This window comes from Carassius carassius, chromosome 8, assembly GCF_963082965.1.
Source record: "Carassius carassius chromosome 8, fCarCar2.1, whole genome shotgun sequence".
In the NCBI taxonomy this organism is placed as follows: domain Eukaryota; kingdom Metazoa; phylum Chordata; class Actinopteri; order Cypriniformes; family Cyprinidae; genus Carassius; species Carassius carassius.
The window spans coordinates 2,671,964-2,688,912 of NC_081762.1; the positions used below are offsets into that span (position 1 = coordinate 2,671,964).

The window sequence follows — 16,949 nt, forward strand, 5'->3', positions numbered from 1 at the left end:
ACCCTGCTATAAACTTGACTGTGGCGAACACTAAGCGTCAAGTAGGCTTCTTGAGCTTTACCACAAAACACACACTAAGTAGCAGCGTTCTCTCACAGTCTTCCCATCTCATAAGATCAGCCAACCATTCAAACAGAGTAAAGAAAGTATCTAAATCGTCCTCATCAAATTTTGGCATGAGGTTAAGAGAACGAGAAACATCAAGAGCTTTTGGAGCTGTACTAACTATTGAGGCCTGCAAATTCCCTGAATGACATCTTAACTTACCTTCTCTAATCGGAGCAAACCTTTGAGATTCAATATCCAACTTATGCAGCTCAACTTCTTGACTTATTCTACTCTTCTCCCTTTCCAAGAGCAACAATTCCTTCTGCTCTTCAAACAAGAGATAAAAGTGTACAAACAGGAACATCCTTTTCTCCTTGATCTCCAGTCACCCCTGATTCAGATACAACAGGAATACCCAAATCAATAAGAGCAGTTTTAACAACAAATACCACTCCCTCTTTTAAACTCTTTTCTTTAGTGGTAAGGCTGATTTCATACTTTTCTGCTACTTCCAATAACTTTCTTAGAAAGTTTATAAAAGCTCTCCTCAGGGATGCTAAAAAAACGCATCTAATAACATAGTCATCTTAAAAAGCTCAAACAACCTCTAGAACATGAAGTTCAACATCAACTCTTTTCAAACTTCTCAGACTTAGTGACTTTCCCCACTACCTACACACAACACTACCTCAAGCCTAAGCTTCGTGCTTCCACCAAGAGCTAAGTGACTTTAAGCACTGGAATACCGTCAGTACAGACTACTCTCAGATAAACCAGAGAGAGACTGGTACAGCGGCAGTGCCCTCAGCCCAGCGTCAGCACAAAAACAACAAACTAAAATAATAAAGAATCAACGCAAGCGTTGCTTCAACCTAACAAGGGAAAAGCCACTAATATGAGAATTTATATGTAATAGGTAAAAATAATCACAGCTTTTTAAATTTGGAAATATTTTTATTGTTTTTAAACAAGAGTTCTAACAGTGGATGGGTCAATGACATGACGTCTAAATTTACGGTCCGATTGCATTTTTTTTTTAAAGATGCCATATATAAGACCCTTATCACCCTGCAGCCCAAGACTGGTCCCCCACTGAAGCCTGGTCAGTACCTGGATGGGAGACCTCCTGGGAAAACTAGGTTGCTGCTGGAAGAGGTGCTAGTGAGGTCAGCAGGGGGCGCTCACTCTGTGGTCTGTGTGGGTCCTAATGCCCCAGTGTAGTGATGGGGACACTATACTGTCAAAAAAGCACTATCTTTCAGATAAGACGTTAAACCGAGTTCCTGACTCTCTGTGGTCATTAAAAATCGCATGGCACTTCTCATAAAGAGTAGGGGTGTAACCCTGGTGTCCTGACCAAATTCCCCCCTTGACCTTTGTCAATCATGGCCTCCTAATAATCCCCAACCACTTGATTGGCTCTGTGTCTCTTTCTCCTCTCCAGTTGTAGCTGGTGTGTGGTGAACGCACTGGTGCCGGTGTCCTGTGGCTGCCGTCAGACCGTCCAGGTGGATACTGCACACTGCTGGTGGTTGAGGAGAGACCCCCCACATGATTGAAAAGCACTTTGGTGTACACCAATACACAATAAAGTGCTATATAAATGCATCATTCATTCATTCATTCATTCAAGTAAATGTACCTATTAAGCTCACAAAAAAATATACATTGAGGTTTTTTTAGTGCACAAGATATTGGTTTCAGTACAAAAAGATGTTAAAAAATATTAATCTCTCACACAAATATATTCATTTAAAAGCATTTAAATTAAGATATACATCATTAAATGCAAAAAGTTTGTCTGTGCTCAATGAGTAAATTTTTGTATCCTTTAAGCTTACCCCTGTTCCCATTAAACTCACATCACAATTTATCAAAAACTGTTTATTTTAAGATATAACTTTCACCCCTTCAAGCGAGTGAACAACGTGGATCAAGTTGGGAATTTTACATCACTATTCAAGATAGCCCATCGGGCAGCAAAAGATTGACTCAGAAGAATCATCTGTTCACGAAACGGATCATGAACTTGTTTTAAAGAGTCAAAGGTGATTTATTGAACATTTCGAATAAATTAAGACTTGAAGTTCATCTGTAAAGCACATAAAGCTATCGTTTGAGTTTATAAACTTCTATTTCATGCATGATTCATATGGATCTGTTAACTGAATGCAAAGTGTGAGTTCTAGGAGAATGTTTGTGTCTTGATGAGCATTTATGATGCTAGGAGTTGCTAAATGTACAGCTGCTGCACGCTTTTTTTTGTTTTTTTTGTTTGTTTGTTTCAACGGAGAATCAGTTGCCCTATTGGTTAAAATCCCCAAACTGTTTACTTAGATATTAAATTAATAAATTACATCAAAACAGGAGCGGATGTGTTATGATGTGGTGGGCTGCTGTGGGTCAGAAAGACCAGGGCCACTTTTTGTTCCCAGTCCGCCGCTGTTGTGAGCAATGAACTGCTGCGTAACTAATTAAACAAAGATAAAAATACAATAGCATCTTTACAGCAGAAACTGACCTGCACCTGAAACCCTGAACAGTAGTTTTCTGCTCCAGCTGTGCGCTTCAAGAGTCCACTTCATTCTCTCTCACATTGATTACTCGGAGTCTGATCCAAACCGTTTGACGGAGCGCTCGAGCCAAAGCATCGACGGTCACGACTAACCGATTCATGATTGATTAGAGATTTAATTATCGAATGACGGACTCTGAAATTATCATGTTCTGTTTATGTGGGTTATAAAACATCAGAGGAGAGCACTGTGACTGTTGATCAGCTTTAATACCGCCACACACACAGACCGGAAGCAACAACTTCTCCACTAGAGTTGTGACGTTCGCGAACGAACCGATTCTTTTGAACGGCTCATAAACATGAACGATGGGAGCCGAGTCGCGGCTGGAGGGGAGCCGTTCTTTCTGTCGTTCTTTTTTCCTATGCGTTTCACACAGATGCACACAAATGAGCTCCGCCGCGAGACAGAACAGTTATGGGGGAGGGGCGCACCCAGCGCAGGCCAACCCTTTATAGCGTGATGATATTAGTTATTAGTTGTGCACGCATCCTTCACGTGACTACTCCAGTGGAAAAAAACCCTGCATGCCTCTGTCATTGGGTAGGAGCGTTGAAAAAAAGCTGTTTTGCACAGACATTCATTGCAGCCCACTTTGTTATTGTTCATTGACTTGAAGTGGCTGATGTCCTATTTGCAAAGTTTACAGTAGTAGTAGTATGTAGACATTTCCATTTTATTTATTTTAATTTTATCTACTTTAAATATTTTTCTATCAAAATGTTCTTGTGTGATAACAATGTTCTTGTGTGGAAGTGTTTGTAGTAAAAGCTGTTTTGCACAGAAATTCATTGCAGCTGGCTTTGTTTTTGATGTTTATTCGTGAGTAGGTATTGTATGAATAACATAAGTCAACGTAGCTTTAAACACACACACTTTGTACTAAAGGTAAATCCAAAATAGTGATGTCACTGTCTAAGCAGAGGGATTTGTGCAACCCTATGGAATATAGTCCACACATGACAAATGAGGTAAAAATCAATATTTCAGAATAATTCAAACTCAGATATTGGTGTGTAATATCTGAGTTTTAATTATTTGACTACAAATCTCACCTCATCATTCTTCCCAGTGATTATTTCCAGGATAAACTGAGATGCCTCCAAGCTTCTTAAAACTGACTAAATATTTAAAAGAGCCAAAAGAGCCGTTCTTTTGAACGGCTCTTTGAAAGGAACGGATCGCGAAGATCCGGATCCCCTCAAAGAGCCATAAATCCCATCACTATTCTCCACATCCACAACATAACACACACTGCCCTCTAGCGGGACATTAATGTAACTAGCATCAATACTCACTGACCTGCGTTCTTTTAATTACTTATATGCAGCCGCATATACTACAGAAATAATCGCTTTAGTACATGTGACATGCAATTATACAATAATAATATTGAAATAGTGAGCCAAATCGGCTTCCAGTCCACCGGGAATTGTCCCTGTTCTCCCGATGTTCAGCCCGCGCCTGATTTCCGGATTTACATATAAAGTCACATTTATTTTGTAATTAAATTATGTTAACGCCTTAAAACAAAAATGCTTTATCCATCTCTGATCCAATGTTATATGATCATGCAGGTGGTTTATGCATGATTAAACTTTATGATTAAGATTTACCCAGACCAGAAGATGGGTAAAATTTTTACATTAGAATCAGAAAGAGTTTGATTGGCAAGTATGTTATTGTAGCAAGGCTAGGATGAAAAGGCCACTAAGAAATAAGAGCTGAACCACACTCTGATATACTTTCAGATGAAGCTGTTTATTAATGTGAAAATACTATCTGAATATACTGAGTCTATTGATTCACAGATGAATGTTGATATCATTATTTGTTTATGTGGAAGCATTTCTTCAGAATATTAAATATCAATACCCATGTTCTGCATCCCATTGTGTAAGTCATTATATCATAAACCTGTCATAAAATGATGAATGTTTGTAAGTGTTGTATTTTCATTGACTGCTTACAAAAAGAATATGGTGTGTAAGTTCATTAAGCTTTGGTGTGTTGTGTTATTAAATTATACATTATTTTGCTTTTGCTTGGGATGAAGACAGATTTAACATGTAGAGAAAACTGTTGCTGGCTAGTTAACCAGCAAACCAACCAAGAGATCACAAAATTAGGAAATTAATCATGTTGTGGATGTGATTTTCCCCCATTTTACACTTAAGTCTGTAAAACAAAAGATGTTTACTTGAATTTGTCTGCACTCAAAAACTGTTCATATACTGCAATCAAAACCCTTTTTTTTCTTCAGGTCAAGTCAATGTATCCAAAATCAGACCAGCAGGAAATAAAAGCAATGTGAAATTTCAGACAGGAGTAGTTCTAATCCACAATAAAGGATGCTTTTACAAATTTAGTTGTTTTGTTTGTAAAGAAAAAAGAAAAGAAAAAAAACACAAAACAAAAACAAAACAAATTTAACATCAGTGAAAGACAACAAACAGCATATTACACAAGGTGCCGATTTTATTAATTTTGTTAATGCTATCATTTTCAAAAATAACACTGATAAAACACTGATAAAATAAAAATGATACATGCCATGCATTCCCTGAAACAACTGTAAAGTGCATTATGTAACAAGGAACAACCATGGACATACAAAAAGGTAATTATCACATATTTTATACAAATAGATGCAAATTGATACAAAAGAATTTGATTAAATTAATTTAACACATTGCACAATTTACTTCAAGACCAGGGTTGTTAAACACTGGTTTAACGTCCAAAACAAAATCAAGAATGGGGGGGGGGGTTCTACTAATAATAAAAGCATAAAAATTAAAGTTAAAATGCACTAAGCCTTTATTATTAACTTATCTGCATATTTAAAGCTGAACTATTGCAGTTTTTCTCAATTGCTTTGGCATATTTTTCGAAAGCCTTAATCTCTAAGTGCAATTGTCACAACGATTTGCACGACTGAGGTGCCCTTGAGCAAGGCACTGAACCCCAACTGCTCCCCGGGCGCCGCAGCAAACATGCTCTGGCTGTGTGTTCACGGTGTGTGTGTGTGTGTGTGACATTTCAAAAAGCAAATACTACAAGAAATCCAGAGTTCTGGCATGAAACTCTAGATGGCAGAGTATGACAGGTCTACCTCAATCTGACCTAATGACATCATCACATTGCACAGCTGATTGGTTTTCACTTGTATCAGTAGCCAATGAGCTCAAATACCTTGATTATTTACAATAAACAGAAACCCTCCACCATCCCCAGCTTCATGTTATATATGCAGCAGCAGTATTCTCTATATGTAATGGCAGTAGCAAGTCTCAGTACTTGCTCTGTCCCAGCAGCAGTAGCAGCATGGCAGATCTATTCTGCCAAGACCACATACATTAACACTGTCATGTACATTACCTATACGAGATTTGTCATGACAGAAATTAGGTTAAATTAATCTGCAGCAGTTCATTGTTTTCATCTGAATCACTTGCAGTCAGGGGATCTGCTGATCTCGAGGTGATGTTCCCATGTTCTGTGGTGGAACTACTGCAGTTCATCTGGCCTAGAGATGATACAACATATTATTAGAAAACTTTAGAATTAGCATCAGCTCATGTTGATTTCATACCAATTCAGTACATTATATGTTTCACTTGATAAACCCCACTTTAAACTAACCCAACCGCTGGGTTCAATTTTTACATTCAATTTTTAACCCAAAAGTAAGCTTAGTCTATATTTGACCCAAACTTGGGTTGAAACAACCCTGCTTTTTTCAGACTGTGTGCATATTAAACTCATAAGCATTTATGGTACTAGATTTTACAGCATGGTCTCCATATTTAAATGCTGAATAAATATTCCATTAAATAATTAATCTCATAAAGACAAATGAGAATGAGACAAATTACATTTGAAACATGCTATTATAGCGTTTGTCCTGTTTGCAGTTGTTGGAAGGCCGAGTGTGACTGACTATTCATCAAAAATTTCCATAATATGGAATAATATGAGGGTGAGCAAATAAAGACTTTTTTTCTGGGTCAATGAGTCCTTGAATAAATATGAACTCACCGTTGAACCTTCTGTTTTTGTAGAGTAAACACATGATGTATAGAACTGAAATCACAAGAGCACCTGCAGCTACTTCTGCCCAGTGATGACTTCTAGAACCAAGGCTTCCATCTGCAGGAAAAAATTAAACAATGTTCTAAACATTCTATAAAGTCATGCAACAAGTAAATGCTATAAATACCAATTCTGAGCTGCCAGCTGGAGTAGGAAGCTACTGTACAATATTAAAGTCTGACTGTTAATATGGTCATATTTACCCCATGATGTTGTAAATGTCTGACCGCTGTGAAGGACGTGACACTCATAACCCCGTTTCTCATCTCTGTGTATCTTCACACTGGTTCTCACCTGAAAGGTCTGGTTATCGTTGGGTCTGACTCCAGAAGAGCTGAAGGGTTGGACTGTGATGTTGTTTAGCGTGATCTTCATCTCTATGTGTTTGGGGTAGAAGCCAGTGGCCAGACAGGTCAGATTCAGCTCGCTTTGGTCATGAGGAGCTGCAGATGCAAACATGTGAAGAACTGGAGGAGCTGCAATAAGAAGCAGATGATAGAGGAACTGATTCTGAACAAAAAGACATAAATGATTGAGTGTGAAACACTGAAGTCATTAAAGAAACACATACTGTTAATCGAAGCATTATATGTGGAGATCCAGTCGATGCAGTCTTTGAGGTAGAACTGGAGATAATGATTGCGAAATCTGTCAGCGTCCCATTTCATTTTGGTTTCTTTTGCCTTTGGACTTTTTTCAATCCACTTCATTGTGTCATAATTAAAGAAAATAAAATCCTCTCCATCATATCCGTACTCGTCAAGTGCGTTCACATTCATCACTGCTCCATCTGGATGTTTCTCCACCTCACAGCCGACTCTCCTCTGTAGTGTATGGAGGCCTAAACATTTCAGTTCATAAATAAATAAAAAACAACAACTAATTATTACAAGTTTAAAAATATGTTGTAATATAATAAATACAGTGGCCCATAAAAACCTTTGAACACTTAAAAATATGTCAATATAATTCCAGTAAAACCCAATGAATTCACCTTCACATCTGGAGCTTGTGCAGTTTGCCAGAGAGTTAACCAGATTTATGAACCAGTCTCTAGATTCATGAGGTTCTCTGGTATATCTCCAGATTTCTGCATCCAAACAATCTCTTTTCCAGTGTTCTTCATTACTGTAGTGAGAGATCCATCGGTCGTCATACACACACACTGCACTGAACACAGGACCAGAGACTCCATCAGATTTGCTGAGGACGGTGTAAACAAACAGGAGATGGTGTCTCTCTGAAGATAAATAAAGATAAATGCAAGAGAATAAAAGTCTTAAGGTCATGTCAACATTACATTTAGTCAAACTGCCTGAGAGTCCTCCAATTAATATCTTTATCTCTCTCTTGAATAATTCAGATGCCTCTTTAAGACAGGTCAGTTCACTCAAGCTTATTAACACTAATATTATTTACATACCTCAGATTTACTTTATACTATGTGGTACTATAGTAACTGTAACCATGGTATTGTTGCAGAAATGTGAGTCATTCACATCAAATTTTATTATGTTATCAACATACACTAGGCTTGAATTAAACATTAAAGGAGTGATGGGTTTGAACTGCAGTGTTTTTAATATAGACAGGTGTATTAGAGACTATTCCGCGCTCGAGCTCGCGCATAAAGCAATCCCCTCAAAGCACCGGCAAAGTGATTATGAACGTGTCAGGGGGAAAAAATACATTAAAATTATTTATTAATAAACTAGTGCTTTGAGAAAAAGAACGGGTTGAATGTTAACCAATTTCGTTTACATATAATTATAAACTACGATGAAAGTTCATCAGCATACTGATTCTCTGGAGCCAGTGTCCTGACATATGATCCTACCAGGGTTTACTGCGCATGCGCACATCAATACCGCGTCCTTATTCTCATGCTGAACAATATTTAATGTATCTGCATTACTGTAAGGGTAGGTTTAGGGGAGCTGTAGACTTTAATAAAACAAAAAATATATATATATATTTATTGTTGGTTTCCTGTAGCTGTATCCCACAACCGCGAATATAACACATAATTACTGTATTTGATTTACTGTAAGGGTTAATAAATTATAACTTTACAGTAGCATTTTTCGTTGTCGAACTGTACTATATCCACTGTTTTAATGGGAGGTAGCAAAATCTGACAGAACATCGCACCTGGATCGATGTATTTTTGAAAAGCAAATCAAGCTTTTCCAACTCTAAACCCAGTCCAAAGTAAATTAGGTTATTAATTTAGAAATAGCAAAACGAGTTGCGTGGTGTCTCCACCACTTTTCAAAGTAAAGGTACTTCACTGCCAGTAACATATTTCTCAAGTGTCCTGTATGAGGTGCCCCTAGGGACATTATTCAGAATTACCTGCACGAGTTCACACATGTACCCACTGAGACCTGAGGGGTGTGGTACTTTTCAGGGATTTTTCCTGCACACTGTCTATTTTTTTATTAAAGAGACTAAGAATTAAATTGACAGCGCATTGGTCATGTTAAAATTAACATGGATTAATACGAAATGTATTAAATATTCCATAAATGCACATAATTAAAGTATGTCTTTCAGAGTCAACACATGGCTTTTTAGCTATGAGTAAAGAAAGGAAAAGTAGCCTACCCTTTTAGATAAACACGATTGCACTCGTGGAGTTAGAAAACAAAGTTATGACCTGCAGGATTACTTGTATTAGTCCAACCGCCAGAAAAAAAAAGAGAAAAAAAACATACATTAATACATAACGAATAACTTACCAGAATAAATGCAGCGTAGTCCTATGTTTGCAAACAGTATGAGAGAGAACATCAAATCCATTTCAAGTTTAGAGGAAACTGCGCCGAACGCGCATAGCAAAACCCCATGGACATTAAAAGCTGCAAACATTTCCGGAAAATCGGTGTTCAGAGCTTTCTTTTACTGTCTATGGTTCAGAGGCACGTGGTCGGAGAAGGGTTTGGCAGCTGCACACTTGCAGACTTGTGTAACCGCCCCACTTTTATCACCAAAGAAACTTTGTCCTCCGCACTTTCTCGGTCAAGTGTGTTCGTATAGAGGTTTTCAAGAGCTGGTGTGAATAAATATAGATTTAAACTCAAAGAGACAGAATAGTCTGCGCATGACCTGATGTTTTTTTTTTTGGACGGAGAAAGCGAGATGAACATCACGGAGCGCTAAACTCTCCTGCAGAGTGTGTTTCATTCAAACTCGAAGCCAGAGGCCGCTCTCGCGCAGAAAGTCCCAGGAAACTCCTAATATTGGGGCAACAGCGTCCGGCTATCGCTGTATGAAACAGTTGTTTTCGGTTTAGTTTAGTTTTTTTTAGTCCAAAAAATATCCAGCAGGTGATAAATAAAGTATATGAACAATGCAGTGCTAATTGACAGCATTTATTAGCTACAGTATAGAAACTATTCTGCCTTATTAAGTGATTAAGCTATATAAACAAATTGTTATTGTCCAGCAGGTATAGATTTCTAAGCCAATTAAAAGCTAGAAATTAGAGAAAAATTCAAGTTGCCTATAGTATACACTACCAGTCAAATGTTTTTGAACAGTAAGCTAGTTTATGTTTTTTTTTTAAGAAGTCTCGCCTGCATTTATTTTATCCAAGTATTGCAAATCAGTGAAATTTTGAAATATTTTTACTAGCCTATTTAAAATAGCTGTTTTCTATTTGAATATATTTCAAAATGTAATTTATTGAGGTTTCAAAGCTGATTTTTTTTTTTTGCATTATTACTCCAATCACACAATCCTTCAGAAATAATTCTGATATAGCCTACTGATTTGCTGCTATAAAAAAAGAAAGAAAAAAAATTCTTATTAAGATAATGTTGAAAACAGCTGATTAGAATGTTTTCAGGTTTCTTTGATGAATAGACAGTTCAGAAGAGCAGCTTTTATCTGAAATAGAAATCTCTTGTAAAATTATCTTTATCATCACTTTTGATCAATTTAAAGAATCCTTGCTAAATAAAAGTATTAATTTATATAATTTAACAAAAAAAATTATACTGACTAAGCTTTTGAATGATATGGTGTATAATGTTGCGAAAGCTTTTTATTTCACATAAATGCTGATCTGTGGATCCTTCTATTCATCAAAGAATGCTGAAGAAAATGTACTTATCTGTTTTAAATATTGATAATCAGCATATCAGTATATTAAGAATGATTTCTGATTAATGTGACACTGAAGACTGGAGGAATGATGCTGAAAATTCACCTTTGATCACAGGAATACATTACATTTAAAATATACTAAGATAGAAAACAGTTATTTTAAATAGTATAAATATTTCACAATATTACTGCTTTTGCTGTACATTGGATGAAATAAATTCAGGCTTGGTGAGCAGACGAGACTTCTTTCAAAACATTAAAAATCTTACTGTTAAAAAACTGTTGACTAGTAGGCTATACAGATTACAGAAATGTTATATATATATATATATATATATATGTTGCATTTAGTAGTGCAGAGGTGAACTTCAATAGGTGAAAATGTGCAATATGCACATAGACATACTTACAGTTAGCACTACATATTATACACATATGTACATACATACAGTTAGCCAGTGGCAGACTGGGACAGTCAATCAGGCCGGGAATCTGACTCACCTCAGGCCACATCTGTTGCTGCAGTCACCACACAATTCATGTGTCCACCAGACTGATAAACTCTTTAGCTCTTTCAGTGGTTTGAATTGGGTTATAATTAAAGAATAAATCAAAATCCTTAGACTGTGAACAGCAAAATAATCAAATGGAGTATCAAGAAGTATCAAGGCATTCACTGTCTCTATCATCTTTCCCTGAATCCCTCTCTCTCTCACTCTGCACATTGAGTTTCTCTGCTATATGAAATAAGCACTTTCAATAATCTATATTGATTATGCAGCCATCAATTGTATGTCCCAATGATCACAGTCCTACTACTGATGACCTTATAAATCATAAAAGCACATATATTTTTCTAAGAGTATAGCTAGCATGTTTAGTTTTGCTAATAGCTTAAACTTTACCTGAAGGTTCCTGCTCGGACTCAAAAGCTGAACTGTCCACCCCCACAACAGAGTAAAGATACAAATAAAATAAACTGACTTTCAGTTTTTTTTTTAGCTAGGTCTTGCATTAGATTTTAGGTACAGAATTTAAATAAAGTAATCAAATGTAAAACAGCATTGCATTTTGGACTATAAATTACATGCAAAATGTCTCAGTTCAAATTACTTTAATCTCCGATCTCCGTGTGCAAGTGTTTTGTTTGCATGTATGTCATTGTAGCAACACATTAAACTTTAATTGTAATTAAACTGACTGGAACTACCTGTGAATCAATGTATTTTAATGCACACCTTTTAGCAGATCAGAATCAGATATTCAGACAAACCATGTATAAATAGATTTATTACAGTAACCGTTCAACAAACCAAACAACTAATGGTTGTGTTAAGGAAAAAAAGAACATACTTTTTGTGTTTGTGTCAATTTGCTGAAGTAAACTATTCAGAACTTGAAGAGCAGTCTCTAGATTAAGATGAAGGTCCTTCCCAAACCGCATCTTCACTTCATGCAGCAGCTACCAAAAAAAGAAAGAAAGAAAATAGAAAGAAAAATTCATTAAAACAATTTTGACTGTTTTTATTCATACAAAAAAAAATGAAAACGCAGTGGAAATACTAAACTCAAAGGAAACAACACTAAAACCAAATACTCACAAGTTGTGGAACCTGAAGAAATGGGAACATGTCCATGACCTCTCATGTTGATTTTGTCATTAAATCAACTCTTTTAAAAAGAGCGCATCTCATTCGATTTTTGATATGTTTGTGTAGTCAGGTTGTCTTTTACGTAGTTCAGCATTTATCACAGTAATGTGCTCCTGAAAACTTAATTGATCTTCTCCAATATTTTCCAGGTTTAATATAATCTGAAAAAGTAGTAAATGACAAAATTCCTATTGTATATCTACAATCTCCTAGCATTACTGGTCAATAACCAAGCAATTTTAAGACATTTTAGTGAAGAAGGATAAAACAGACAAACCTCCTGGGACTGGGTGGAAACCGGATTATCAGTTCACAGGAGTACTGGAAAGTTTGCAGTCTTGCATCTTTTTGTTTGCTGAAATGAGCAAAAGACACTTCATATAAGGAAAAATATTTAGAAATGACATAGCACAAATGTCAGTAGAATTAAAGCATTCATTCACCCAAAAAAAAATTCTGTCACCATTTACTTATTTACCTTTGTTGTTCCAAACCCACATGACTTTTATTCATGGATGTCAAGAATAATCAAAAACTTGATTTGGTCGTATGTCTCATACTGCAGATTGTATGGCTGTTCTGTTCTGTTCTGTAGAGCTGTTCTTCATTACCATTTGAGTGTGCGGTCAAAAACTAGCTTAGAGCACTATCTGCAGTTAAAAACTAAGCTTAGGATCAGAAATCACAAAATTTAACAGTTTGCAACAAGCACAACAAAACTTACCGATGTAAGGCAACTTGTGACACTCACACGGTTCAGGCTCTTTCCTGTGTACATCCGCTTCAGAAACATTGACAGCTTTATGGGTTTAAAGCTTTTAAAAAGTAAATTACTTTAAAAAAATATTAATCTGACTTACCACAACAATATTTCCGTCAGACCATCAATTTAAATCAGCAGACGGGGATCAGTCTCCCCTCGACGGTTGGAATTCAAAAACGTGAACTGCACTCGCGAGACAACACTGCGTGAACATGCTCGCGCAAATGCAAACAAATTGTTTACTTTGTAAAATTTATGAAAATAATGAGTTTATTACTTCTTTTTGTTTATGTTTGGTGTTCAACAGATAATTTTTTTTATCCATAAAGCAAAACTGTTAAGTTGTGGTACATAATTTCACAAAAATGACAAAGATTGAAATGAAGGGGCCGTTCACATATCGCGTCTTTTGCGCGCTCAAGTTCGTTATTTCAAATGTAGGCGTGCGGTATGCGTGCTCATAAAGTAAGCGACTCGCACTCGTTTTTCCAGGTGCGTCCTCACCGCATCGAGCTAAAAACATCAACTTTTAAAAATGGCGCAAGCACACCGTAGGTCATGAGACAAGAACCAACCAATCGAGGAATCAGCTTCATCCTTTCCCGTGACAACGTTGAAAGCTCAGCCAATGAAGGAACAGCTGATCATAGCTGCATGTGGATAGGCATTTTTAACTAATTTAGTAGCTAGTTCTAGTTACGTTTTCCACGCGTGTTAAGGTGCGATATGTGAACTATTTTTTGTTTTAATGATGTGCCTTTTAACATTCAATTCAAGTTTATTTGTATAGCGCTTTTTACAATACAAATCGTTACAAAGCAACTTTACAGAAAATTATGTTTCTACAATATTTAGTAATAGCTTATAAGCGGTAACTGTCAGTTTGTGCACGTATGACAGGATGTGTAGAAAAATTTATACAAGTCGTAGTCAGCCAGATGATGAACATTATTAATATTATTAATAATTAATAATTATTATATGATGCAGTCACACTTGTAGCAATATTTGTTAGTTCTGTTGTTGATTCAAGGTTAGCATCATCTGGGGTCCTCTGATGGTCAGCATCATCTCTTCTCAGGTGTTCTGGATCCAGACTGGAGCTTGTGTAAATCCTAGTTAGATCCTGTGGCAAAACATAGAAACAAATAGAGACATCATTAGCATAGCTGCTGTTCCAACAAAGTAAAATTAATTAGTTAATTATGTGCCCAGCTACATCTGATTCAAATATTATGCTAATTAACAGTGAGTGTAGTTTCAGACATTACAGTGCTTCACTCGCACTGACTCTTATTCTGCCTGAATGAATGAAAAGACCGAGTTAAAGGTGGAGCGATTCGACCAATCAGATGAAAGCAGCGTTTCAGCCCCGCCCACAAGTGCGAATGAAATATTGAAGCCATAAACCGAAATGATCAAAACATACACGGACCAACTGTCTTGTCCATGTTCTCTCACTTGAATCCACTTCTTGAGATTTGAGTCTCTGACCTTCTACAAGCCCCGCCTTGTTCACGCAGTGATTGACATGGCGCGAGGGGCGGACACGTGATCGGCTCGGAATGCATTTTCAATGTGCACATTGAATTTTGCTACATTTATTGCGGGACACTGAATGAAAATGCAATCATAAGTGTCTTGACTGTGAGTGTTAATGCATTTAAGAAAAATACAATTTAAATGATAATTTTGCCACAGTCTTTGCTTGAACATGTTATACATATCTAATAATTTCTGTAATACATTTTCATTTTAATTTTGCAACTTATAAAGCGTTACAATTAGTTTTTATTTTACATATTAAAACTGGTGTATGAAATGGCAAATGAAAATTATGTAATTTAATTTTCATTTTCATTTTGCACCAAACGTTGCACAAATGTATTGGAAAATGAAAATGTAAATACAGAAATGCATTGTCATTTTACATATTCAATTTGTCATTTTGCATATTCAATTTGTCATTTTGCATATTACATTCCAAGTTGAATATCGCTACCCATGTGCTTCCATAGTTCAAAGGAGGAATCTTTATATTACCAAACTGCAGGGAGAGGATCATGATCTGCAAGATTAACCACAATCTGATGTGATCATTAAGTAAGAGAATAGTAAGAGACTGATCTGCTCACCTGGTTATCTTCGTCGATGTTTCGAAGTGGAAAGCAGTTCGGAATGAAAATATTGATATTTTATTTGTTAACAACATACTTTTCTTACCTTAAAATCAGTAAATTTGATTTGCATGGGAACTTCAGATTGTGAATCATTTGAGTCAGTTCAGGAGTTCAGAGCGTGATTCATTTGAGTCAGTTTCAGAGTTCAAAGCGGGTTTGCAAATCATTTGAGTCATTTTGGGAGTTCGGAGCGGGTTCGCGAATCATTTGAGTCAGTTCGGGAGTTCGTAGCGGGTTCGCGAATCATTTGAGTCAGTTTGGGAGTTCAAGCGGGATCGCAAATCATTTGAATCAGTTCTAGAGTTCAGAGCGGGATTGCGAATCATTTGAGTCAGTTTGGGGATCGCAAATCATTTGAATCAGTTCGGGAGTTCGGAGCGGGATCGCGAATCATTTGAGACAGTTCAGGAGTTCGTATATCGGGTTCGCGAATCATTTGAGTCAGTTCGGGAGTTCAAAGCGGGATCGCAAATCATTTGAATCAGTTCGGGAGTTCAGAGCGGGATCGCGAATCATTTGAGTCAGTTTGGGGATCGCAAATCATTTGAATCAGCTCGGGAGTTCGGAGCGGGATCGCGAATCATTTGAGTCAGTTCGGGAGTTCAAAGCGGGATCGCAAATCATTTGAATCAGTTCGGGAGTTCAGAGCGGGATCGCGAATCATTTGAGTCAGTTTGGGGATCGCAAATCATTTGAATCAGCTCGGGAGTTCGGAGCGGGTTCGCGAATCATTTGAGTCAGTTTGGGGATCGCAAATCATTTGAATCATTTTGGGAGTTCGTAGTGGGTTCGCGAATCATTTGAGTCAGATCGGGAGTTCAAAGCGGGTGCGCGAATCATTTGAGTCAGTTTGGGGATAACGAATCATTTGAATCAGTTCGGTAGTTCGTAGCGTGTTCGGGAATCATTTGAGTCAGTTTTGGGATCGCGAATCATTTGAATCAGTTCGGGAGCTCAGAGCGGGATCGCGAATCATTTGAGTCAGCTCGGGAGTTCGTAGCGGGTTCGCGAATCATTTGAGTCAATTCGGGAGTTCAAAGCGGGTTCGCGAATCATTTGAGTCAGTTTGGGGATCGCGAATCATTTGAGTCAGTTCGGGAGTTCGTAGCGGGTTCGCGAATCATTTGAGTCAGTTCGGGAGTTCGTACCGGGTTCGCGAATCATTTGAGACAATTCGGGAGTTCAAAGCGGGTTCGGTCAGTTTGGGGATCGCGAATCATTTGAATCAGTTCGGGAGTTCGGTAGAGCAGTCTGTGTGACGGGTGGCTGGAGTCACTGATGATCCTCCGAGCTTTCCTTATACACCGTCTGGTGTAGATGTCCTGGAGGGAGGATCCCATTGAGATATTTTACTCTTCTTCCAGAGAATCCTGGTGTATAAAATATGAAACAAATAATATAGTCAATGCTGTTAACATTGCTTTCCACTAATAATTACAGTTAAAATGCCTCGGCCCATGCCAACATGTTTAATGCATTTATACATTTCTTTTCCCTTTATTCTGCAGATGGAACATGTTTTGAC

The 16,949-nt window shown here is 37.2% G+C and overlaps 2 protein-coding genes and 1 long non-coding RNA gene across 3 annotated transcripts in view; all 3 read right to left on the reverse strand.

Moving 5' to 3' along the window:
* Window positions 1–2,837, reverse strand: part of LOC132144844 (zinc-alpha-2-glycoprotein-like) — a 53,682-nt gene extending 50,845 nt beyond the window's left edge. The window contains exon 1 of the mRNA XM_059555409.1: window positions 2,570–2,837. Coding sequence (XP_059411392.1) covers window positions 2,570–2,633 — 64 coding nt within the window. The 5' untranslated portion in view covers window positions 2,634–2,837. The remainder of the gene's footprint in view (window positions 1–2,569) is intronic.
* Window positions 2,838–5,977: 3,140 nt separating this feature from the next.
* LOC132144604 (zinc-alpha-2-glycoprotein-like) lies at window positions 5,978–8,091 on the reverse strand. The gene is made up of 5 exons (XM_059555168.1): window positions 7,714–8,091; window positions 7,291–7,560; window positions 6,923–7,195; window positions 6,666–6,776; window positions 5,978–6,153 (listed from the first exon to the last, which is right to left on the reverse strand). The coding sequence occupies exons 1-5, from the start codon at window positions 8,006–8,008 to the stop codon at window positions 6,032–6,034; spliced, it is 1,071 nt and encodes a 356-aa protein (XP_059411151.1). The 5' UTR covers window positions 8,009–8,091; the 3' UTR covers window positions 5,978–6,031.
* Window positions 8,092–12,123: 4,032 nt separating this feature from the next.
* On the reverse strand, window positions 12,124–12,865 carry LOC132144605 (uncharacterized). The gene is made up of 3 exons (XR_009434359.1): window positions 12,759–12,865; window positions 12,431–12,642; window positions 12,124–12,291 (listed from the first exon to the last, which is right to left on the reverse strand). It is a non-coding gene; the product is annotated as an uncharacterized LOC132144605 (long non-coding RNA).
* Between the last annotated feature and the right edge of the window lie 4,084 nt (window positions 12,866–16,949).